Source organism: Ranitomeya variabilis, chromosome 2, assembly GCF_051348905.1.
Source record: "Ranitomeya variabilis isolate aRanVar5 chromosome 2, aRanVar5.hap1, whole genome shotgun sequence".
NCBI lineage: Eukaryota > Metazoa > Chordata > Amphibia > Anura > Dendrobatidae > Ranitomeya > Ranitomeya variabilis.
Genome location: NC_135233.1, coordinates 622,334,240 through 622,359,209, shown reverse-complemented (window position 1 = coordinate 622,359,209; position 24,970 = coordinate 622,334,240). Strand labels below are relative to the sequence as shown.

The 24,970-nt window shown below is 52.1% G+C and overlaps 1 protein-coding gene across 10 annotated transcripts in view; it reads left to right on the top strand.

Annotated features, from left to right (window-relative positions):
- The window catches only part of LOC143807400 (solute carrier family 66 member 2-like), a 75,534-nt gene that overhangs the window by 35,702 nt on the left and 14,862 nt on the right, over positions 1-24,970 (top strand). For 4 of the 10 annotated variants that reach the window (XM_077288898.1, XM_077288893.1, XM_077288894.1 and 1 more), the window contains 2 exons: positions 21,168-21,382; positions 22,542-22,675. In XM_077288898.1, coding sequence (XP_077145013.1) covers positions 21,189-21,382; positions 22,542-22,675 — 328 coding nt within the window. In that variant the 5' untranslated portion in view covers positions 21,168-21,188. Of the gene's footprint in view, positions 1-904; positions 1,061-21,167; positions 21,383-22,541; positions 22,676-24,970 lie in introns of those variants that run through there. The other 6 variants (XM_077288902.1, XM_077288900.1, XM_077288901.1 and 3 more) reach the window with 4 other exon arrangements.

Sequence of the window (24,970 nt, the reverse complement as noted above, 5' to 3'; positions counted from 1 at the left end):
ACAGATCAGTAAGGGTCCCGGCGGTCAGAGCCCCATTCTACGGATCAGTAAGGGTCCCGGCGGTCAGAGCCCCATTCTACGGATCAGTAAGGGTCACGGCGGTCAGAGCCCCATTCTACAGATCAGTAAGGGTCACGGCGGTCAGAGCCCCATTCTACAGATCAGTAAGGGTCCCGGCTGTCAGAGCCCCATTCTACGGATCAGTAAGGGTCACGGCGGTCATAGCCCCATTCTACAGATCAGTAAGGGTCCCGGCGGTCAGAGCCCCATTCTACAGATCAGTAAGGGTCCCGGCGGTCAGAGCCCCATTCTACGGATCAGTAAGGGTCACGGCGGTCAGAGCCCCATTCTACGGATCAGTAAAGGTCCCGGAGGTCAGGGCTCCATTCTACAGATCAGTAAGGGTCCCAGCGATCAGAGCCCCATTCTACCGATCAGAGCCCCATTCTACCGATCAGAGCCCCATTCTACCGATCAGAGCCCCGTTCTACAGATCAGTAACGGTCCCGGCGGTCAGAGCCCCATTGTACCGATCAGTAAGGGTCCGAGGAATCAGAGCCCCATTCTACAGACCAGTAAGAGTCCTATCAGTTGGAGCCCCACCAATCACTGGGTGTAGAGTGTGACCTTCGGTCTTATATCTGTATATGGGGTGCAGAGTGTGACCCCCGGTCTTATATCTGTATATGGGGTGTAGAGTGACCCCCGGTCTTATATTTGTATATGGGTGTAGAGTGTGACCCCCGATCTCGGGTCTATACGTGGAGTGCAGTGATGAGTGTAGTGTCTGCTCCCCGGCACCAGTATCCTTCCTGAGTCTGAGCAGAGATGTGGCCGCCTGTACATGTCCTGTAATCACAGTCAGGAAGACGCAACCCTTCCCTTCGGAGCTGTCACTACATGTCTTGGTGTTTGGATCAGGATTGTCAGAGCGTGTGAACTTCTGTGCCCTATAAGAGCCATTCTCAGGAGCATCCACTGACCCACGTCACTCCAGGGGCCACAGACAATTACAGCAACAATCGGGAGTCTGCCACATACCACAAGACGTGTAAGGCATGTAAGTCATGGGATGTTACTACACTCCAGAGCTGCACTCACTATGCGGCTGGTGCAGTCACTGTGTACATACATTACATTACTGCTCCTGAGTTATATCCTGTATTATACCCCAGAGCTGCACTGACTATTCTGCTGGTGCAGTCACTGTGTACATACGTTACATTACTGATCCTGAGTTACATCCTGTATTATACTCCAGAGCTTCACTCACTATTCTGCTGGTGCAGTCACTGTGTACATACATTACATTACTGATCCTGAGTTACATCCTGTATTATACTCCAGAGCTGCACTCACTATTCTGCTGGTGCAGTCACTGTGTACATACAATACTGATCCTGAGTTACATCCTGTATTATACTCCAGAACTGCACTCCCTATTCTGCCGGTGCAGTCACTGTACATACATTACATTACTGCTCCGGAGTTATATCCTGTATTATACCCCAGAGCTGCACTGACTATTCTGCTGGTGCAGTCACTGTGTACATACGTTACATTACTGATCCTGAGTTACATCCTGTATTATACTCCAGAGCTGCACTCACTATTCTGCTGGTGCAGTCACTGTGTACATACATTACATTACTGATCCTGAGTTAACTCCTGTATTATACCCCAGAGCTGCCCTCACTATTCTGCTGGTGCAGTCACTGTGTACATACATTACATTACTGATCCTGAGTTACATCCTGTATTATACTCCAGAGCTGCACTCACTATTCTGCTGGTGCAGTCACTGTGTACATACATTACATTACTGCTCCTGAGTTATATCCTGTATTATTCCCCAGAGCTGCACTCACTATTCTGCTGATGCAGTCACTGTGTACATACATTACATTACTGATCCTGAGTTACATCCTGTATTATACTCCAGAGCTGCACTCACTATTCTGCTGGTGCAGTCACTGTGTACATACATTACATTACTGATCCTGAGTTACATCCTGTATTATACTCCAGAGCTGCACTCACTATTCTGCTGGTGCAGTCACTGTGTAGATACATTACATTACTGCTCCTGAGTTATATCCTGTATTATTCCCCAGAGCTGCACTCACTATTCTGCTGATGCAGTCACTGTGTACATACATTACATTACTGATCCTGAGTTACATCCTGCAGATCTTTTATTATAAAAATGAAAAACATAACAATAATAATAACAGAAACAAAACAGAAATATCAGCCAGAAAAAAATAATCAGTATACTGAACACTGGTCCAGCCGCTCATTCTCTCCTCTCACACATATTATACAGTATATACAGAATAACTACTTTGACCTTCTGGTCCGGTCACCAAACAAAATAATAATAACAAATAAAATAAACAATGGCAAACAAAAACTATATACATGAACTTTTTTCTCTTTTTTTTTTTTTTTTTGAATTATTATTATTATTATTATTATTTTTTTTTTAGTTTTAAATATAGCCACAAATTTAAACAAATATATACAAAACTAAGCTATCCTCCATTCCCAACCCCCCGCACTGACCTGAGAGCTGGTCCTGCGTCTCATGCCTCAGTCCATGTCCAACGTCCATAGGCCAGATCAGGCAGTGCCAGTTTTCCCCCAAACAACCCAGTGTCCCATAGTCCCACAAGATAAACCCACCTCCCCCCCTTTCCCACCACCCAACCTAACACCTACACCCAAATCTCTATCCCCATATACAATATATACAATATATACAGCAGCACACACCACAATAATCACAACTCACGAAGCCCAAGTTCGGCGCCTGCAGCCCTACATCACTGTATAATGATCACACAAAACAAAAATCTACAGTGTCAGCAGCAGCCCACCACCAGGAAAGGAGATGACCAGACTAGGGCACACTAAAAGAAAAGCCCCTCCAGAGGAGAGCGGCCCTCCGTGCGCCCAGTCTCCCATACTCCAGAGAGCGCACCTTCACCAGGTCACCGAGTATGGTCCTAAACACATCATCCACGGGGAGGATTTTTCGTTGCGTCGATACTAAGCACCGTGCGTTCCACGTGTGATACCTAACCACTGCGCTAACTAGAAATAAGGTGCAACGGTCCCGACCACCAAGGTCTCCGAATGCTCCATAGGCCCATTCCGCATAGGAGAGACCGGCCAGCCGAGACCAGCCAATGAAGGCGCCCACCCTGTTGTACACCTCTGTGTTGAAGGGACAATGAAGCAGGAAGTGGTCCATGCTTTCCAGCAAGGTACCACAATGCTCCCGAGGACAATTCCTGTCCTCAGAGCTCCTACACTTCAGATTGTCCCTCACACACAGTTTCCCATGGAAGCAGCGCCAAGCCAAGTCCCAAAACTTCGAGGGGATCCGGATAGAATTCAAAAGATGTAAACCCACCCCAAGATCCCGACTTGGGCAGTCCCTGAGCGCCAGAGGCCTCTGGAAATGGGTCAACAGAACCCTATTGTCAAGGAGTTTCCTTGGCAGAGTCCTGATCTCCCACATTCCCAGACCCCACCGACGAATTACCTTCAGAACCAAGGTAGCGTAAGCCGGAAGATGTCCATGCGGTGTGCGAAGATCCTTCACTTGCCCTCCTGTCTCCCATTCCTGGAAGAAAGGCTGAAACCATCCCCTACAGGAGAATACCCACGGAGGAGCCCTCTCTTTCCAGAGGTTTGCAATATTGATCTTAATGAAGGTATCCACAAGGAATACCACAGGGTTGACCATACCCAACCCTCCTAGTCTCCTCGTACGGTAAGTAACCTCCCTCTTGACTAGGTTCAGTCTATTCCCCCATAACAGTTGGAAGAACAAACTGTAGACCCGAGTCCAGAGAGATTCCGGCAAGATGCACACACTGCCCAGATAAATCAGTAAAGGGAGCAGGTAAGTTTTGATCAGGTTTACCCTTTCCCCTTAGGGTCAAAGACCAACCCTTCCATTGGTTCACCTTCTGAGTGGCGATCTCTAGCCTGCTGTCCCAATTTTGTTTGGGGTAATCCCCCTGGCCAAATTCGATGCCAAGGATTTTTGCTGAGATTTTGGGTCCTGGAAGGGTGTCCGGGAGATCAAAACCAGGATCTCCTCCTCCCAGCCAGAGACTCTCACACTTATCCCGGTTGATCTTGGACCCGGATGCCTCCGAGTAGCGATCTACCTCTGACATCAGCCACCCTGCCTCCTCGTGAGAGGAAACAAACACGGTGACATCATCGGCATACGCCACCACCCTCAGAGTGGCCTCCGGTGCTGCCTGGTCCATCCCGATCCCGGCCAACGGTCCACGCTCCACCCTCCTAACAAGAGGGTCAATCGCAAACACGTACAGCAGCGGGCTCAAGGGACAACCCTGGCGAACACCGGACCCAACCTCAAAAGAGCTGCCAATCCAACCATTCACAAGCGGGAAACTCTCTGCCCCACTGTACAAGGTCTTAAGCCAATCAACAAACCCCCCCGGCAGGCCATATCTCAGAAGGACGGACCAGAGGTACTCGTGATTAACCCGATCAAACGCTTTTGCCTGGTCCAGTGACAGCATGTACCCCTTCCAGTGACCAGCCCTACCCTGTTCCACTGCCTCCCGGACACAGAGCACAGCACTAAATGTGCTGCGGCCTGGAACAGAGCAATGCTGGGCCTCCGAAAGGAGTCGGGGTGCAAATTTCACCAGCCGATTAAACAGCACCTTTGCCAGAACCTTCCTGTCTGCATTGAGAAGCGCTATGGGACGCCAATTCTCAATGCAAGATGGGTCCTTACCCTTTGACAAGATGATCAGAGCAGACCTCCTCATTGACTTCGGCAGAGTGCCCGAGGAAAGACACTCATTGAATACCTCAGTCAAGAGGGGAACCAAAACGTCCATAAAGGTCTTATAGAATTCAGATGTTAAGCCATCTGGACCAGGCGATTTTTTTTGGGGCAAGCCCTTCAATCGCCAACTGAACTTCCTCTTCCCTGATCATTTCTGTCAAACTGTCAAGAGAGGGGTCTACCCCTGGTTCGGGGACGGCTTCAGCCAGGAAAGCCGACATCTCATTCCAATCAAGATCCCTCTTCCCCAAGAGGTGCGAGTAGAAGGATCTGACAACCTCCAGGATCCCTGATCTGGATCGCCTCAGGGACCCCGTAGTGTCGACCAGTCCTGTAACTACTTTACTATTCACTGACATCTTGCAGTTTCTGTAAGGGTCGGGTGAGCGGTACTTCCCGTAATCCCTCTCAAAAACCAAAGATGCGTGTCTATCGTACTGACACCTCATAAGCAAAGATTTCACTCTGGAGATCTCCTCGCGGCTACCTCCAGTTGAGACAAGATGTTCGAGTTTCCTCCTCAGACCCTGATACAGGCGGTACCTGCTCAGATTCCTGAGGCTCGAGAGCTGGCGGAAGAATCTCGCCACCCTTTCCTTGAACATCTCCCACCACTCTGACTTACTACTACAAAGATCCAGTAAGGGTACCTGGCTCTGAAGAAAATCCTCAAAGGACTGTCTTATCTCCGCTTCTTCCAAGAGAGAGGAATTGAGCCTCCAAAAGCCTCTTCCCATCCGGAGGGTCTCTGTAACATTCAAAGAAAACAAAATTAAACAGTGGTCGGAGAACTCCACCTCAACAACAGACACTGCTGAAGAGACAGCTTCCTCCTTTAAATAAAACCTATCTATTCTGGACCTACAGTTACCTCTATGATAGGTGAACCCCTCGTGGCCTGGGGTGTGCCGAATGTGGACATCCACCAGGCGAGCCTCACTAGCTATACTATTAAGGGCGACGCTATCATAAGTCAGCTTGTCTCTGGAACCTCCTCTATCTCGGGGCCTCGTGACAGCATTGAAGTCCCCTCCAAAGACAACCTGCCGACTTGTAAAAAGGTAGGGCTTGATCCTCATAAAAAGACACTTCCAGTCCCACTTGGGGATTGGGGACCATAGATGTTGATGAGCCGGAGCTCTTGTCCCTTCATGAGGACATCTAAGATCAGGCACCTCCCCATTTCTAGCTCAATAACCCGTCGGCATTCCATCGGTGCGGTAAAAAGGACCGCCACTCCGCTATACGGCTCGGCCGCAAGAGACCAATAGGAGGGCCCGAGTCTCCACTCCCTCTTAGCTTTAAACACATCTGCCATGTTTGGCAGCCTGGTCTCTTGCAAAAAGAAAATGTCAGCTTCAACCCGGCTGAGAAAATCAAAGGCCGCAAATCTAGCTGTATTTGACTTTATGCTGGCGACATTAATGGACGCCAGCGTCAACGGAGTGGGTTCTGCCATCATTGGTGATTGAGTTAGATGGCTTTCTTTTTCCCACTACCCTTATCCTCTGCCTCAGAGGAGGAATCCTTCCCCCTCTTTAATGACAATGAGGTATCCATTCCCATGTGTTTTTTATTTTTATCGTCCTCGTCTCCGGACTCTGGGCCAGTCCCTCCCTCCAAGGATCTTACATTCCCCGAAGAAGGAGACTCGGCGTCCCCTGTGAGCCCCACCGAAGCCAGAACCTCACCCTCCGCTTCCTCCTCAGAGGAAGAGATGTTTTCAAGGGCTTGGAACCGGTTAGAAAGACCAACCAGAGGGGAGTCGGTTTTTCCTTCCTTAGGTACCTTGGTCAGAGCGGGAGAAGATTTTTTTATCTCCCTTCTTTCTCTTCTTTTTGGTGCCGAGCTTACGCTTGTTCTCTAGCCACTGCCTATTATCCTCATCCATACTTTCATAATGGGAGGACTCTGAGGCAGTGGCACTTTCCTCCCTGTGGATCCTCCTGACCTCCTCATCCAACTCATCATCCCTCGGGGCCTCAGCAGCAAGACTGGCATCCAGGACAGGAGCCGCCCCAGTAGCCCGAGGCTCGCCCAGCTCCCTATCCTGTCTGCGCTTGTCTAGACGCCTTAGCTGGGCAGGCGTCTTTTTATTGCTTTTCTTCCTTGGCCCCTCAGCTCCCTCACCCCTGCTAGTCCCTTCCCCAGCAGAATCAGCCTCACGGCTTTCTCCCACTGGGGTCACGACTGCGTTAGCGAAGGAGCGAGGACAACGGCTGAATGGGTGACCTAACTCACCACACAGGTGGCACCTAATCTCCACACAAGATGCAGCAAGATGGCCTATATCCCCACACAATGCACACTTCTGCACAGTGCAGTTTGCGCTGAAGTGTGTGGGGTCGTCACACTTGTGACAGAGCTTCGGTTGCCCCTGGTAGAAGACCAGGATACGATCCCTACCCAGGAAGGCAGATGATGGTATGTGGGCAACCGTACCACCTGAACGCTTAAGTTTTACCATAAACGTCCAGGCACCTGACCAGATACCAAACTCGTCACGGTTTTTCTTTGGCATTTCTACCACCTCTCCATACCGGCCAAGCCATGTCATGATGTCATAACAAGAAAGCGACTCGTTACAAGTCATCACGGTCACTTTCTTGACTTGGTTTTGGCGAGACACAACCTGAACGGCAAAGTCTCGCCAGCCAGGCTCATTTTTTGCCAACTCATAGTTCGACCAGAAGAGCTCAAGCCCCTCCGGCCGGACAAAGCTGACATCAAACTCAGGTGTGGAATAGGGATGTATCAAGGCGTAGATGTCAATCGCCTTGAAGCCCATCCTCAGCAGGAGCTCCACAACCTTCGACCTTGGAGGACACGCATCACTGCCCCTCCACCGAAGATGGACCACATTCCTACGCACACTACCCGGCCCGGCTGTTGGGAGGGACCACACTGTATCCCCCCCTCTTTGCTCTCGGAAGGCCCCGAGGCCATGCCTCTCTATCCAGAAAGATAGATCAACCTCTCGACCCTCTACCATTAGTGATCTCTCTCCCTTCTTTAGAGCCTCCAGGAGACGCCGTTGCAACATGCCGTCCCCAGAGCCCGGAGACGAGGAGGACGCCCTATTTCCTCCGGAGGTGACAGCGGCATAACTCCTGACAGGTGCTGCCACCACCGGGGGGGCAACCGGACCAGTGACCACATCCACACCAACAGCATCACCATTACCCACCTCCATAACCCCCTCACCCTCTACCAAACCAGCAACCACACCACTAGACAAAGTTTTCCTCATCCATACCCACCACCACATTCACTCCTGCTGGACCAGTGACAACAGGGGGTGACACTTTGACCTCCGCATCATCAGGCACAAGGGGCTGAGTCTCCTCCACAGAACTGGAGGTGACCTCACCCCTGGTTTTATGTGTGCCCTCCGCATCATCAGATGATATTTTCTGCTGCTTTACTGCTGATACCAGGCGCCGCTGATCTTTTGACGCTATGGCGCGCCGCTGTTCCTTCATATCAGCATCTTGTTGACCAGCGACGCCAACACAGAACAGGACTTTGGTGGGAGGACCGGAACGCCCAGCCCCGGTAACCCCCTCACACTGCCGCCGCTTCTCAACTAAGTGATCAGCGGCAACAGCATTCAGGGGCACCGAGGCTACCGGAGCTGCCCCTGACACCGGGCTGCTCCCCCCTCCCACTGGGGAGCGCACCACAGTGTCGTGGCCTGATTTTTCGCCTGCCGCCGGGCCGCCCTCACTGTCCAGCCTCTCGGCTGATGCACCTGCTGCTACGTCCCCGCTACTACAAGCAGAGACGGAGCTCTGCGCCTCACTACATTGCTTTGTAGTCTCCCCGCGCCTTTGCACCGGATCCACAGCAGAACCCGGGCTGGGCTGGGCAACGGGGCTTATACAGCGAGCTGAACCTGCAGCCGACTCAGGGGGTACAGGGAGGGGGGCATACACATAGCTTACCGCTTCCTGGAGCTTAGGTTTGATCTTCTTTACCTTTTTCTTGTGGCCCCCAGGTGCCTCCTCTGGTAAATCATCACCAAGATGGAAGTTCTGAAGGCACACTGGGGACTCCAGGAGCTTGATCTCTGCCATTAGCGCCCCTCCCTGGCCGATGTTGTCACTGTCCTCCCCAGAGCCAGCAGAACTGCGACGAGATGTCATTGTCGCCTGTCCAGCAGGGAGCTCGCTGCACGTGGCCTGTGAGTGACTAAGCAGGCTGCCAGGTGGGGCTTTCTGCTGGTCATCCTCCTTCTCATCATCATCATCATCATCATCATCATCATCATCATCCACCTGGCTCTCAGGCTGCAGCCCCATCTGCCTTTGCTCTCTGTTATCAGCCATTTCTCTAAATCGGTCTTCATTTATAAGCTTTTCTTTAAATGGTCCACTTTTTTCACGAATAAATGCTTTTCTTACCTCCAGGTCATTAATTTCAAGCTTCAGGATCTTTACCTCCGCCTGGAATTGCGTCTTCCTGGGTCTGGAGGCGCCTGCAGCTTTTGCGCTTGTGCAGCGCAGCTCCTCCCGCAGCCTTCTCAGGGTCTTACTTGCATCTTCGTACTCACGAAGGTGGCTCATGACCCGGGAGGCATAGGTGGACACAGACTCCCAGGGTCTCTGCAGCGCCCAACCCTCCTCAGTGAGGTCGGCCTCACCTCCGTGAGCACTCAGCTTTCCTCCGGAAGGGCCTTCATCCTGCACGCTAGCAGGCTTCTCCTCCATGGAAGCCTTGCGGCTTCTCTGGGTCTCTGCAGACCTGGGGGGAGTAGGAGCCACATTGCTGCGACTCCTGGTGGAGCGTCTCACCCCCGAATCCTCTGATGTGCAGGCTGGTTGCTGGTTCCTTCTGCCCCCCGCCAGCCTGGTCCGGGAAGCCGAAGCCTGGGACTTGGCTCCTTCACTCATCCCAGGAAACCCACTCCCTCCCTGGGTAAGAGAGAGAGCAGGTCCCCGGGTGGAGAGGTGGTGGTTCTCAGGAGCTCAGGAGCACACAGCAGGATCGGTGGCGACCACACCCACAATCAACACAGTGAGCAGCAGCTGAGCTGCACTCACTACTCTGAAGGTGCAGTCACTGTGCACATACATTACATTACTGATCCTGAGTTATAGCCTGTATTCTACCCCAGAGCTGCACTCACTATTCTGCTGGTGCAGCCACTGTGTACATACATTACTGATCCAGAGTTACCACCTGTATTATACTCCAAAGCTGCACTCACTATTCTGCTGGTGCAGTCACTGTGTACATACATTGCATTACTGCTCCTGAGTTATATCCTGTATTATACCCCAGAGCTGCACGCACTATTCTGCTGGTGCAGTCACTGTGTACATACATTACATTACTGCTCCTTAGTTATATCCTGTATTATACTCCAGAGCTGCACTCACTATTCTGCTGGTGCAGTCACCGTGTACATACATTACATTACTGATCCTGAGTTACATCCTGTATTATACTCCAGAGCTGCACTCACTATTCTGCTGGTGCAGTCACTGTGTACATACATTACATTACTGATCCTAAGTTACATTCTGTATTATACCCCAGAGCTGCACTCACTATTCTGCTGGTGCAGTCTGCCGCCGCCCTGCATTGGAGAGCAGCTAGATCTGCCCCAGCTTGATGACTGTTTCCAGTCACTATGGTCAGGGTCAGTAGCAGATCAGTTGGGTGTGTAGCGGTTGGTTCTGGGCCGGAGCTGTCGCTCCGCTGTGTTGGGCTGTAGAGGACGCCCATGTGTTTCAGTCTGACGGGTGGAGCTGTGACTCCCGGTCCTCACCCGGTGAATCCATCACACAAAACAGCCGCCGCCGATACTGAGAAGGAAAACGGAGATGATTTCAACGAGTCCAACCGCTTCCTGAGGAGCCGTCCCGACAGGTGAGGATTGCCTCATAATATACAGGTGGGGGCAGGGCTTATCAGGATGGGTGACATCACTGGAGTGGGGGGTGACATCACTGGAGTGGGGGGTGACATCAGTGGTCACAGAAAGGAGGTTAACAGATGTCTGATGGGGGGTTACACGTCGTGCCTGATGGGGGGGGTTACATGTTGTGCCTGATGGGGGGGTTAAACGTTGTGCCTGATGGGGGGGTTACACGTCGTGTCTGATGGGGGGTTACATGTCGTGCCTGATGGGGGGGGGTTACACGTCGTGCCTGATTGGGGGGGTTACACGTCGTGTCTGATGGGGGGTAAATGTCGTGTCTGAAGGGGGTTATACATCGTGCCTGATGGGGGGTTATACGTCGTGTCTGATGGGAGGTTATACATCGTGCCTGATGGGGGGGGGGGGGTTATACGTCGTGTCTGATGGGGGTTGTGGTAGTGCCTGATGGGGGGTTAGACGTCGTGTCTGAAGGGGGTTATACATCGTGCCTGATGGGGGGTTATACGTCGTGTCTGATGGGAGGTTATACATCGTGCCTGATGGGGGGGGGGGGGGTTATATGTCGTGTCTGATGGGGGTTATGGTAGTGCCTGATGGGGGGTTAGACGTCGTGTCTGATGGGGGGTTAGACGTCGTGTCTGATGGGGGGTTAGACTTCGTGTCTGATGGGGGGTTACACGTCGTGTCTGATGGGGGGTTACACGTCGTGTCTGTTGGGGGGGTTACACGTCGTGTCTGATGGGTTACACGTCGTTTCTGATGGGGTTACACGTCGTGTCTGATGGGGGGTTGTACGTCATGTCTGATGGGGGTTATACATCGTGTCTGATGGGGGGTTACACGTCATTCCTGATGGGGGGGATTACACGTCGTATCTAATGGGGGGTACACGTCGTTCCTGATGGGGGGTTATACGTCATGTCTGATGGGGGGGATCACACGTCGTTCCTGATGGGGGGGTTACACGTCGTTCCTGATGGGGGGTACATGTCGTTCCTGATGGGGGGGGTTACACGTCGTGTCTGATGGGGGCGTTACACGTCGTTCCTGATGGGGGGGGGGGGGTTACACGTCGTTCCTGATGGGGGGTACATGTCGTTCCTTATTGGGGGGTTACACGTCGTTCCTGATGGGGGGGGGGGGGTTACACGTCGTTCCTGATAGGGGGGTTACACGTCATTCCTGATGGGGGGGTTACACATCGTTCCTGATGGGGGGGTTACACGTCTTTCCTGATGGGGGGGGGTTACACGTTTTTCCTGATGGGGTTACATGTCGTTCCTGATGGGGGGGGTTACACGTCGTTCCTGATGGAAGGGGGGGGGGGTTACACGTCGATCATGATGGGGGTTACACGTCGTTCCTGATGGGGGGTTACACGTCATTCTTCATCGGGGGTTGCCCATGGTGTCTGAAGCGTCAGCAGGTCCGCGCCTGCAGGTGGTGTATAAGCTGTGTGTACCCCATATACCACATAGGTCCAGTCCCGATACGCAGCCCTCCTGCAGTGCGGTACAGTAATAGTCTTGGTCACTGCATGCTGACACGGGCTGTATGCTTGTGTGCAGGGGGTCTCGGAGCATGCGTCCCACCAGGTCAGTATGTCCTCCGCTGTCAGGAGGTCTCGTCAGGGACCGTGTCAGTAGCTGGTGGCTGGCAGTACATTTTTAGCAACCATTTCTTTGTGATTGATATTATCAGCACTTCGCATGAGAGCGGAACTGACAATGGGGGAACAAGACAAGATGTCTGACGCCCCCCGCGCCCATAAACAGCTCAGGATCCATTAGTCAGTGGGATGATTGCAGCTCTTGGGGGGGCCGCCATCACATACAATCTCGTCTGCAGATACCTGACTGATTACAGATCCATAAGATCGGACACTTCATGTGAGAGGTGACGGGAATGTACTCGTGTGTGATGGATGATCCACCGAGCCAGCAGAGACACACTGAGAGCGGAGTCCCCGGGAAATCTACATATAGCAACACCCTGCTGAGCGCAGTTCTGGAGCATAATGTGGGACCAGTAATGTAATGTATGTACACAGTGACTGCTCCAGCAGGATAGTGGGTGCATCTCTGCTCAGCTGCTACTCACTGTGCTGATTGTGGGTGCGGTCGCTGCTGAACCTGCAGTGTGCTCCTGAGCTCCTGGGAACCACCACCTCTCCGCCCGGGGACCTGCTCTCTCTCTTACCCAGGGAGTGAGTGGGTTTCCTGGGATGAATGAGGGGGCCAAGTCCCAGGCTTCTGCTTCCCGGACCAGGCTGGCGGGGGGCAGAAAGAACCAGCAACCAGCCTGCACATCAGAAGATTCGGGGGTGAGACGCTCCACCAGGAGTCGCAGCAATGTGGCTCCTACTCCCCCCAGGTCTGCAGAGACCCAGAGAAGCCGCAAGGCTTCCATGGAGGAGAAGCTTGCTAGCGTGCAGGATGACGGCCCTTCCGGAGGAAAGCTGAGTGCTCACGGAGGTGAGGCCGACCTCACTGAGGAGGGTTGGGCGCTGCAGAGACCCCGGGAGTCTGTGTCCACCTATGCCTCCCGGGTCATGAGCCACCTTCGTGAGTATGAAGAAGCAAGCAAGAGATTGAGAAGGCTCCGGGAGGAGCTGCGCTGCACAAGCGCAAAAGCTGCAGGCGCCTCCAGACCCAGGAAGACGCAATTCCAGGCTGAGGTAAAGAGGCTGAAGCTGGAAATTAATGACCTGGAGGTAAGAAAAGCCTTTATCCAAGAAAAAAGTGGACCATTTAAATAAAAATTGCAAAATGAAGACCGATTTAGAGAAATGGCTGATAACAGAGAGCAAAGGCAGATAGGGCTGCAGCCTGGGAGCCAGGTGGATGATGATGATGATGATGATAAGAAGGAGGATGACCAGCAGAAAGCCCCACCTGGCAGCCTGCTTAGTCACTCACAGGCCACGTGCAGCGAGCTCCCTGCTGGACAGGCGACAATGACATCTCGTCGCAGTTCTGCTGGCTCTGGGGAGGACAGTGACATCGACCAGGGAGGGGCACTAATGGCAGAGATCAAGCTCCTGGAGTCCCCAGTGTGCCTTCAGAACTTCCATCTTGGTGATGATTTGCCAGAGGAGGCACCTGGGGGCCGGAAAAAAAAGGTGAAGAAGATCAAACCTAAGCTGCAGGAAGCGGTAAGCTATGTATATGCCCCCCTCCCTGTACCCCCTGAGTCGGCTGCAGGGTCAGCTCGCTGTATAAGCCCCGTTGCCCAGCCCAGCCCAGCCCGGGTTCTGCTGTGGATCCGGTGCAAAGGCGCGGGGAGACTACAAAGCACGGGAGTGAGGCGCTGAGCTCCGTCTCTGCTTGTAGTAGCTGGGACGTAGCAGCAGGTGCATCAGCCGAGAGGCTGGACAGTGAGGGCGGCCCGGCGGCGGGCGAAAAATCAGGCCACGACACTGTGGTGCGCTCCCCAGTGGGAGGGGGGGGCAGCCCGGTGTCAGGGGCAGCTCCGGTAGCCTCGGTGCCCCTGAATGCTGTTGCCGCTGATCACTTAGTTGAGAAGCGGCGGCAGTGTGAGGGGGTTACCGGGGCTGGGCGTTCCGGTCCTCCCACCAAAGTCCTGTTCTGTGTTGGCGCCGCTGGTCAACAAGATCCTGATGCTAAGGATCAGCGGTGCCTCACAGCAGCGAAAGATCAGCGGCGCCTGGTAGCAACCATGAAGCAGCGGAAAATATCAACTGATGATGCGGAGGGCACACATAAAACCAGGGGTGAGGTCACCTCCAGTTCTGTGGAGGAGACTCAGCCCCTTGTGCCTGATGATGCGGAGGCCAAAATGTCACCCCCTGTTGTCACTGGTCCAGCAGGAGTGAATGTGGTGGTGGGTATGGATGAGGAAAACTCTTTGTCTAGTGGTGTGGTTGCTGGTTTGGTGGAGGGTGAGGAGGTTATGGAGGTGGGTAATGGTGATACTGTTGGTGTGGATGTGGTCACTGGTCCGGTTGCCCCCCTGGTGGTGGCAGCACCTGTCAGGAGTTATGCCGCTGTCACCTCCGGGGGAAATAGGGCGTCCTCCTCGTCTCTGGGCTCTGGGGACGGCATGTTGCAACGGCGTCTCCTGGAGGCTCTAAAGAGGGGAGAGAGATCACTAATGGTAGAGGGTCGAGAGGTTGATCTATCCTTCTGGATAGAGAGGCATGGCCTCGGGGCCTTCCGAGAGCAAAGAGGGGGGGATACAGTGTGGTCCCTCCCAACAGCCGGGCCGGGTAGTGTGCGTAGGAATGTGGTCCGTCTTCGGTGGAGGGGCAGTGATGCGTGTCCTCCAAGGTCGAAGGTTGTGGAGCTCCTGCTGAGGATGGGCTTCAAGGCGATTGACATCTACGCCTTGATACATCCCTATTCCACACCTGAGTTTGATGTCAGCTTTGTTCGGCCGGAGGGGCTTGAACTTTTCTGGTCGAACTATGAGTTGGCAAAAAATGAGTCCGGCTGGCGAGACTTTGCCGTTCAGGCGGTGTCTCGCCAAAATCAAGTCAAGAAAGTGACCGTGATGGCATGTAACGAGTCGCTTTCTTGTTATGACCTCATGACGTGGCTTGGCCGGTATGGAGAGGTAGTGGAGATGCCAAAGAAAAACCGTGACGAGTTTGGTATCTGGTCAGGGGCCTGGACGTTTATGGTAAAACTTAAGCGTTCAGGTGGTACGGTTGCCCACATACCATCATCTGCCTTCCTGGGTAGGGATCGTATCCTGGTCTTCTACCAGGGGCAACCGAAGCTCTGTCACAAGTGCGGCGACCCCACACATTTCAGCGCAAACTGCACTGTGCAGAAGTGTGCATTGTGTGGGGATGTCGGCCATCTTGCTGCATCTTGTGTGGAGATTAGGTGCCACCTGTGTGGTGAGTTAGGTCACCCATTCAGCCGTTGTCCTCGCTCCTTCGCTAACGCAGTCGTGACCCCGGTGGGAGAAAGCCGTGAGGCTGATTCTGCTGGGGAAGGGACTAGCAAGGGTGAGGGAGCTGAGGGGCCAAGGAAGAAAAGCAATAAAAAGACGCCTGCCCAGCTAAGGCGTCTAGACAAGCGCAGACAGGATAGGGAGCTGGGCGAGCCTCGGGCTACTGGGGCGGCCCCTGTCCTGGATGCCAGTCTTGCTGCTGAGGCCCCAAGGGATGATGAGTTGGATGAGGAGGTCAGGAGGATCCACAGGGAGGAGAGTGCCACTGCCTCAGAGTCCTCCCATTATGAAAGTATGGATGAGGATAATAGGCAGTGGCTAGAGGACAAGCGTAAGCTCGGCACCAAAAAGAAGAGAAAGAAGGGAGATAAAAAATCTTCTCTAACTCTGACCAAGGTACCTAAGGAAGGAAAGACCGACTCCCCTCTGGTTGGTCTTTCTAACCGGTTCCAAGCCCTTGAAAACATCTCTTCCTCTGAGGAGGAAGCTGAGGGTGAGGTTCTGGCTTCGTCGGGGCTCACAGGGGGCGCCGAGTCTCCTCCTTCTGGGAACGTAAGATCCTTGGAGGGAGGGACTGGCCCAGAGTCCGGAGACGAGGACGAAAAAAATAAAAAACGCGTGGAAATGGATACCTCCATGTCATTAAAGAGGGGGAAGGATTCCTCCTCTGAGGCAGAGGATAAGGGGAGTGGGAAAAAGAAAGCCATCTAACTCAATCACCAATGATGGCGGAACCCACTCCGTTGACGCTGGCGTCCATTAATGTCGCCAGCATAAAGTCAAATACAGCTAGATTTGCGGCCTTTGATTTTCTCAGCCGGGTTGAAGCTGACATTTTCTTTTTGCAAGAGACCAGGCTGCCAAACATGGCAGATGTGTTTAAAGCTAAGAGGGAGTGGAGACTCGGGCCCTCCTATTGGTCTCTTGCGGCCGAGCCGTATAGCGGAGTGGCGGTCCTTTTTACCGCACCGGTGGAATGCCGACGGGTTATTGAGTTAGAAATGGGGAGGTGCCTGATCTTAGATGTCCTCATGAAGGGACAAGAGCTCTGGCTCATTAACATCTATGGTCCCCAATCTAAGTGGGACCGGAAGTGTCTCTTTATGAGGATCAAGCCCTACCTTTTTACAAGTCGGCAGGTTGTCTTTGGAGGGGACTTCAATGCTGTCACGAGGCCCCGAGATAGAGGAGGTTCCAGAGACAAGCTGACTTATGATAGCGTCGCCCTTAATAGTATAGCTAGTGAGGCTCGCTTGGTGGATGTCCACATTCGGCACACCCCAGGCCACGAGGGGTTCACCTATCATAGAGGTAACTGTAGGTCCAGAATAGATAGGTTTTATTTAAAGGAGGAAGCTGTCTCTTCAGCAGTGTCTGTTGTTGAGGTGGAGTTCTCCGACCACTGTTTAATTTTGTTTTCTCTGAATGTTACAGAGACCCTCCGGATGGGAAGAGGCTTTTGGAGGCTCAATTCGTCTCTCTTGGAAGAAGCGGAGATAAGACAGTCCTTTGAGGATTTTCTTCAGAGCCAGGTACCCTTACTGGATCTTTGTAGTAGTAGGTCAGAGTGGTGGGAGATGTTCAAGGAAAGGGTGGCGAGATTCTTCCGCCAGCTCTCGAGCCTCAGGAGTCTGAGCAGGTACCGCCTGTATCAGGGTCTGAGGAGGAAACTCGAGCATCTTGTCTCAACTGGAGGTAGCCGCGAGGAGATCTCCAGAGTGAAATCTTTGCTTATGAGGTGTCAGTACGATAGACACGCATCTTTGGTTTTTGAGAGGGATTACGGGAAGTACCGCTCGCCCGACCCTTACAGAAACTGCAAGATGTCAGTGAATAGTAAAGTGGTTACAGGACTGGTCGACACTACGGGGTCCCTGAGGCGATCCAGATCAGGGATCCTGGAGGTTGTCAGATCCTTCTACTCGCACCTCTTGGGGAAGAGGGATCTTGATTGGGATGAGATGTCGGCTTTCCTGGCAGAAGCTGTCCCCGAACCAGGGGTAGACCCCTCTCTTGACGTTTTGACAGAAATGATCAGGGAAGAGGAAGTTCAGTTGGCGATTGAAGGGCTTGCTCCCAAAAAATCGCCTGGTCCAGATGGCTTAACATCTGAATTCTATAAGACCTTTAAGGACGTTTTGGTTCCCCTCTTGACTGAGGTATTCAATGAGTGTCTTTCCTCGGGCCCTCTGCCGAAGTCAATGAGGAGGTCTGCTCTGATCATCTTGTCAAAGGGTAAGGACCCGTCTTGCATTGAGAATTGGCGTCCCATAGCGCTTCTCAATGCAGACAGGAAGGTTCTGGCAAAGGTGCTGTTTAATCGGCTGGTGAAATTTGCACCCCGACTCCTTTCGGGGGCCCAGCATTGCTCTGTTCCAGGCCGCAGCACATTTAGTGCTGTGCTCTGTGTCCGAGAGGCAGTGGAGCAGGGTAGGGCTGGTCACTGGAAGGGGTACATGCTGTCACTGGACCAGGCAAAAGCGTTTGATCGGGTTAATCACGAGTACCTCTGGTCCGTCCTTCTGAGATATGGCCTGCCGGGGGGGTTTGTTGATTGGCTTAAGACCTTGTACAGTGGGGCAGAGAGTTTCCCGCTTGTGAATGGTTGGATTGGTAGCTCTTTTGAGGTTGGGTCCGGTGTTCGCCAGGGTTGTCCCTTGAGCCCGCTGCTGTACGTGTTTGCGATTGACCCTCTTCTTAGGAGGGTGGAGCGTGGACCGTTGGCCGGGATCGGGATGGATCAGGCAGCACCGGAAGCCACTCTGAGGGTGGTGGCGTATGCCGATGATGTCACTGTGTTTGCTTCCTCTCACGAGGAGGCAGGGTGGCTGATGTCAGAGGTAGATCGCTACTCGGAGACATCCGGGTCCAAGATCAACCGGGATAAGTGTGAGAGTCTCTGGCTGGGAGGAGGAGATCCTGGTTTTGAGCTCCCGGACACCCTTCCAGGACCCAAAGTCTCTGCAAAAGTCTTTGGCATCGAATTTGGCCAGGGGGATTACCCCAAACAAAATTGGGACAGCAGGCTAGAGATCGCCACTCAGAAGGTGAACCAATGGAAGGGTTGGTCTTTGACCCTAAGGGAAAGGGTAAACCTGAGCAAAACTTACCTGCTCCCTTTACTGATTTATCTGGGCAGTGTGTGCATCTTGCCGGAATCTCTCTGGACTCGGGTCTACAGTTTGTTCTTCCAACTGTTATGGGGGAATAGACTGAACCTGGTCAAGAGGGAGGTTACTTACCGTACGAGGAGACTAGGAGGGTTGGGTATGGTCAACCCTGTGGTATTCCTTGTGGATACCTTCATTAAGATCAATATCGCAAACCTCTGGAAAGAGAGGGCTCCTCCGTGGGTATTCTCCTGTAGGGGATGGTTTCAGCCTTTCTTCCAGGAATGGGAGACAGGAGGGCAAGTGAAGGATCTTCGCACACCGCATGGACATCTTCCGGCTTACGCTACCTTGGTTCTGAAGGTAATTCGTCGGTGGGGTCTGGGAATGTGGGAGATCAGGACTCTGCCAAGGAAACTACTTGACAGTAGGGTTCTGTTGACCCATTTCCAGAGGCCTCTGGCGCTCAGGGACTGCCCAAGTCGGGATCTTGGGGTGGGTTTGCATCTTTTGAATTCTATCAGGATCCCCTCGAAGTTTTGGGACTTGGCTTGGCGCTGCTTCCATGGGAAACTGTGTGTGAGGGACAATCTGAAGTGTAGGAGCTCTGAGGACAGGAATTGTCCTCGGGAGCATTGTGGTACCTTGCTGGAAAGCATGGACCACTTCCTGCTTCATTGTCCCTTCAACACAGAGGTGTACAACAGGGTGGGCGCCTTCATTGGCTGGTTTCGGCTGGCAGGTCTCTCCTATGCGGAATGGGCCTATGGAGCATTCGGAGACCTGGGTGGTCGGGACCGCTGCACCTTATTTCTAGTTAGCGCAGTGGTTAGGTATCACACGTGGAACGCATGGTGCTTAGTATCGACGCAACGAAAAATCCTCCCCGTGGATGATGTGTTTAGGACCATACTCGGTGACCTGGTGAAGGTGCGCTCTCTGGAGTATGGGAGACTGGGCGCACGGAGGGCCGTGCTCCTCTGGAGGGGCTTTTCTTTTAGTGTGCCCTAGTCTGGTCATCTCCTTTCCTGGTGGTGGGCTGCTGCTGACACTGTAGATTTTTGTTTTGTTTGATCATTATACAGTGATGTAGGGCTGCAGGCGCCGAACTTGGGCTTCGTGTTTTGTAATTATTGTGGTGTGTGCTGCTGTATATATTGTATATATTGTATATAGGGATATAGAATTGAGTGTAGGTATTAGGTTGGGTGGTGGGAAAAGGGGGGAGGTGGGATTATCTTGTGGGACTATGGGACACTGGGTTGTTTGGGGGAAAAACTGGCACTGCCTGATCTGGCCTATGGACGTTGGACATGGACTGAGGCATGAGATGCAGGACCAGCTCTCAGGTCAGTGCGGGGGGTTGGGAATGGAGGATAGCTTGTAGTATTGTATATATTTGTTTAATTTGTAGTTATTTTATTTAAAACTAAAAAAAAAAAAAAAAAAAAAAAAGTTCATGTATATAGTCTTTGTTTTCCATTGTTTATTTTATTTGTTATTATTATTTTGTTTGGTGACCGGACCTGAAGGTCAAAGTAGTTATTCTGTATATACTGTATAATATGTGTGGGAGGAGAGAATGAGCGGCTGGACCAGTGTTCAGTATACTGATTATTTTCTGGCTAATATTTTTGTTATGTTTTCTGCTATTATTGTTATGTTTTTCATTTTTATAATAAAAGATCTACAGGAGGTAACTCAGGATCAGTAATGTATGTACACAGTGACTGCACCAGCAGAATAGGGAGTGCAGCTCTGGAGTATAATACAGGAGGTAACTCAGGATCAGTAATGTAATGTATGTACACAGTGACTGCACCAGCAGAATAGTGAGTGCAGCTCTGGGGTATAATAGAGGATGTAACTCAGGATCAGTAATGTAATGTATGTACACAGTGACTGCACCAGCAGAATAGTGAGCGCAGCTCTGGGGTATAATACAGGATGTCCCTACCTTCTGTCTCTTCCCCACTATCCCATAGAATGTAAGTCCGCAAGGACAGGGTCCTCCTTTCCCTTCTGTACCAGTGTGTCACTGTAAACCTGTTTACTGTAAACGATATCTATAACCCTGTATGTAACCCCTTTCTCATGTACAGCACCATGGAATTAATGGTGCTATATATATCAATAATAATAGTAATAACTCAGGATCAGCAATGCAATGTATGTACACAGTGACTGCACCAGCAGAATAGTGAGCGCAGCTCTGGGGTATAATACAGGATGTAACTCAGGGTCAGTAATGTAATGTATGCACACAGTGACTGCACCATCAGAATAGTGAGTGCAGCTCTGGAGTGTAATGCAGGGTGTGATGGAGTGTGTACAGTGTCCAGTGGCTCTGTGTGCTGTTTTTGGTCTGGTCGTTCTTGCAGTGATTGGTTACTTTCTGTCTGTTTAGTGGTCTCTGCAGCGGAGTAAGATGGATTTTTTGGAGGAGTCCTCGGTCACGTGGCCGGTCCTGTCCTGGGCCTCATCCTGTTTCTTGGTGATTGGCGGGGCGCTCCCTTACGTCCCCCAGTATATGGAGATTCGGAGGACGTCTAGCACTGACGGCTTCTCCACCTGGGTCTGCTTTGTTCTGCTGATTGCCAATATTCTCCGGATATTTTTTTGGTAAGTGACATCACGGCTGCAGTGGCTTTGGTTGATCGGCTCCCATGACACTTGTTTCCACCCCAGACTTACAAATAGGCGGAGCCTTGTTTGGAGTCTGATGGGCGGAGCTTTGAGCTTAGTGGCGCCTCCATCAGGCTGGTCTGTGCAGGGCTCAGTGTCACCACGGCTCATTCGCAGCCTTAACCCCGTCCCTGCCCGTCGGCTCCTTCCAGCAGATGAGATGTGCGGGTATTAATGAGCTCGTCTGATCTCGCCGCTCCTGCAGATAACTGAGTGTTTCCGGCAATGTCACGGTGATCAGTGGGAGATGGCGGCCCGTTACAATGTGCCATTATGTGGCTAGTTAGTGGCCGCCGGCTCTGATCAGTGTGTTATCGGGATGAAAGTTATTTCACTATTAATTATCTTCCTCATCTAAATCCGCCCAGAGCTGCGATTAAAACACAAGAAGCGGCAGCCGTGTATTAAAGGGGCAGTGCGTGGTAGCCAGCTGGTGCTCAGCAACCCTCCTGATGTACTGGGGGCTGGCGCGGGCACCGCTAACCTGTTCCTATCAGCCCCAGATGGTGGGGAAGGGGGAGTGATAGCTCCCGGGGGTCCACCGGGGTCGGTGGCTACCAGTAGGTGACCCAGGCCACCCCAATCAAAGCCAAGAGGTGGAGATGTTGGACGTCGCTGAGTGTCGCAAGAATGTCCCCGGGAGCCGGCGCTCCTGATCTCTGCACTCATGCCTGTCTCTTTTTTTTCAGCATACTCCCCTCTGTTTGGCCATTAGCCCCTCGCCCCCTGCAATCCTGGTTCCTTCATCAGACATCCGCTATGGCTTCTGGGGGACACCGCAGTTCAGGTGGAAGTCGGGAGTAAGGTGGGCTGCGCCTAAACATAAGACTGGCCATAAGTTTCCCACCGATCCCTGACTCTTGTGGTTAGGAGGGCTGGGACCACCCATATAACACACGCTTGTGCTCTTGTGTGGCACACAGTCACATTGTCTCATGGATGTAATAATATCAGGCTGTCCGTGTCGCCCCCACCCGTTCTGTGGTCATCCGCCCATCCATCATATGTATACGAGCAGCGGGTGGTCCGGCCGCCCCGCTCAGCTGCAGCGATACCATACTGGCCGCCTGTGATCGCCTCTTCTCCTCTCTTACAGGTTTGGGAAGTTTTTTGAGCTCCCCCTCCTCCTGCAGAGCCTCCTGATGATCGGCACCATGTTGTCTATGCTGCATCTGTGCTGCGCTGTGCAGAGCGTGACCCGCGTGTCCACCAAGTGCCATGCCTTCACTGGTCAGTGCCACGGTTGCTCTAGGCTGGGGATCACAATGACCTGGCGGGTTCTGAGACCGCACCGCCACAACCCATAGAAAGGGATCGGGGCAGTGTGTTGGGCACAAGGGGTACACGGATCAGGATGCTGAAAGATGGCGCCTTAACTGCAATGTAATGACCAGGTCAGCCTGTTCCAGCAATTATCAAGATCAGGAGGCTGGTATTAACTAACTTTCAGGATGAGAAAGAGAAAGTCAGGATCTCTTACATATCAGGAGGTTGGGATCTGGTAATTATCAGTATCAGGAGGCTGGGATCAACTAACTTTCTTGATCAGGACTTTAGGATCCAGGAACTATCAAGATCAGGAGGATGTGATCCAGCAATTATCAGGATATGGAAGCCAGGATCAATTACATGTTAGGAGGTCGGGATCCCGTATCTATCAGGATCAGAAAGTCGAGATCTCTTGCATATCAGGAGGATGTGATCCAGTAATTATCAGTATCAGGAGGCTGGGATCAACTAACTTTCAGGATCAGGACTTCAGGATCCAGGAACTATCAAGATCCAGGAGGATGTGATCCAGCAGTTATCAGGATAAGGAGGCAGGGATCTGTTACATATTAGGAGGTCGGGATCCCATATCTATCAGGATCAGAAAGTTGGGATCTGGTAACTATAATACTGCCCCTATATAGAATAATATAACTGCTATAATACTCCACATTATGCTGCATTTTGTGTCTTTCCTGTCGGGTGAAGCTTCCGTGCTGTGGAGGATGTGGATATTTTCCGTTGTTTTCCTTGTTAGTTTTCACCTCTGCTGATGACTCTCACATTTCGTGTATATTGAGGATATCCGCGTCTCTGGTCCTTGCCTGTCGGATGTGCGGTGCTTTTTCTATTCTCTGGGGGACACTGCTGAATTGTCAGAGACGTTGGTGGATAATACTAAAACATAACCAAATGGAACGTAAACGTGACGTATGTGAAGTGAAGTAGCTGGTGCCCCTCCCTGATGTTTATTCAGTTTACTAGTAACATTTACAACCTTTTTTTTCTGTTTGCAATAAACAAATGAAGTAACAACAATGTAAATAGCTGGACACACAATGTAACAGGGGGTTTCTTCTGCACAAAATGCTAAAATGCTGTGTTTGCTGGGTTATTTACCCCTTTGTGACAAGGCTCATTAATACTTAGTGCAGACCCTTTGGCTGTCATGACCTGCTGTTCCTCTGGGTGTCATGACCTGCTGTCCCTCTGGCTGTTATTACCTGCTGTCCCTCTGTCATAATCTGCTGTTCCTCTTGCTGTCATGACCTGCTGTCCCTCTGGGTGTCATGACCTGCTGTCCCTCTGGCTGTTATGACCTGCTGTCCCTCTGTCCTAATCTGCTGTTCTTCTGGCTGTCATGACCTGCTGTTCCTCTAGCTGTTATGACCTGCTGTCCCTCTGGCTGTTATGACCTGCTGTCCCTCTGTCATAACCTGCTGTTCCTCTGGCTGTCATGACCTGCTGTTCCTCTAGCTGTCATGACCTGCTGTTCCTCTGGCTGTTATCACCTGCTATCTCTCTGGCTGTTGTGAGCTGCTGTCTCTCTGGCTGTCTTGATCTGCTGCCTCTCTGACTTGCATAACCTGCTCTTCCTCTGGCTGACATGACCTGCTGCCCCTTTGGCTGTTACGGCCTGCTGTTTTTCTGGCTGTTATAACCTGCTGCACATGTGATGTACCATCCTCTGGCAGCGTTCCTGAGATTCTTTATGGACAATGACCTACACATCAGAAATATTCTTGTGTTTGCTGTATTAGGGTACCGTCACACAGTGCCATTTTGATCGCTACGACGGCACGATCTGTGACGTCGCAGCGATCGTATGATTATCGCTCCAGCGTCGTAGACTGCGGTCACACGTTGCAATCACGGCGCTGGAGCGATACCGAAGTCCCCGGGTAACCAGGGTAAACATCGGGTTACTAAGCGCAGGGCCGCGCTTAGTAACCCGATGTTTACCCTGGTTATCAGCGTAAACGTAAAAAAAACAAACAGTACATACTCACATTCCGGTGTCTGTCCTCCGGCGTCTCAGCTTCTCTGCACTGTGTAAGCACAGCGGCCGGAAAGCACAGTGGTGACGTCAGACGTCACCGCTGTGCTCGCTTTCTGGCTGGCCGGCGCTCACAGTGCAGAGAAGCTGAGACGCCGGAGGACAGACACCGGAATGTGAGTATGTACTGTTTGTTTTTTTTACGTTTACGCTGGTAACCACGGTAAACATCAGGTTACTAAGCGCGGCCCTGCGCTTAG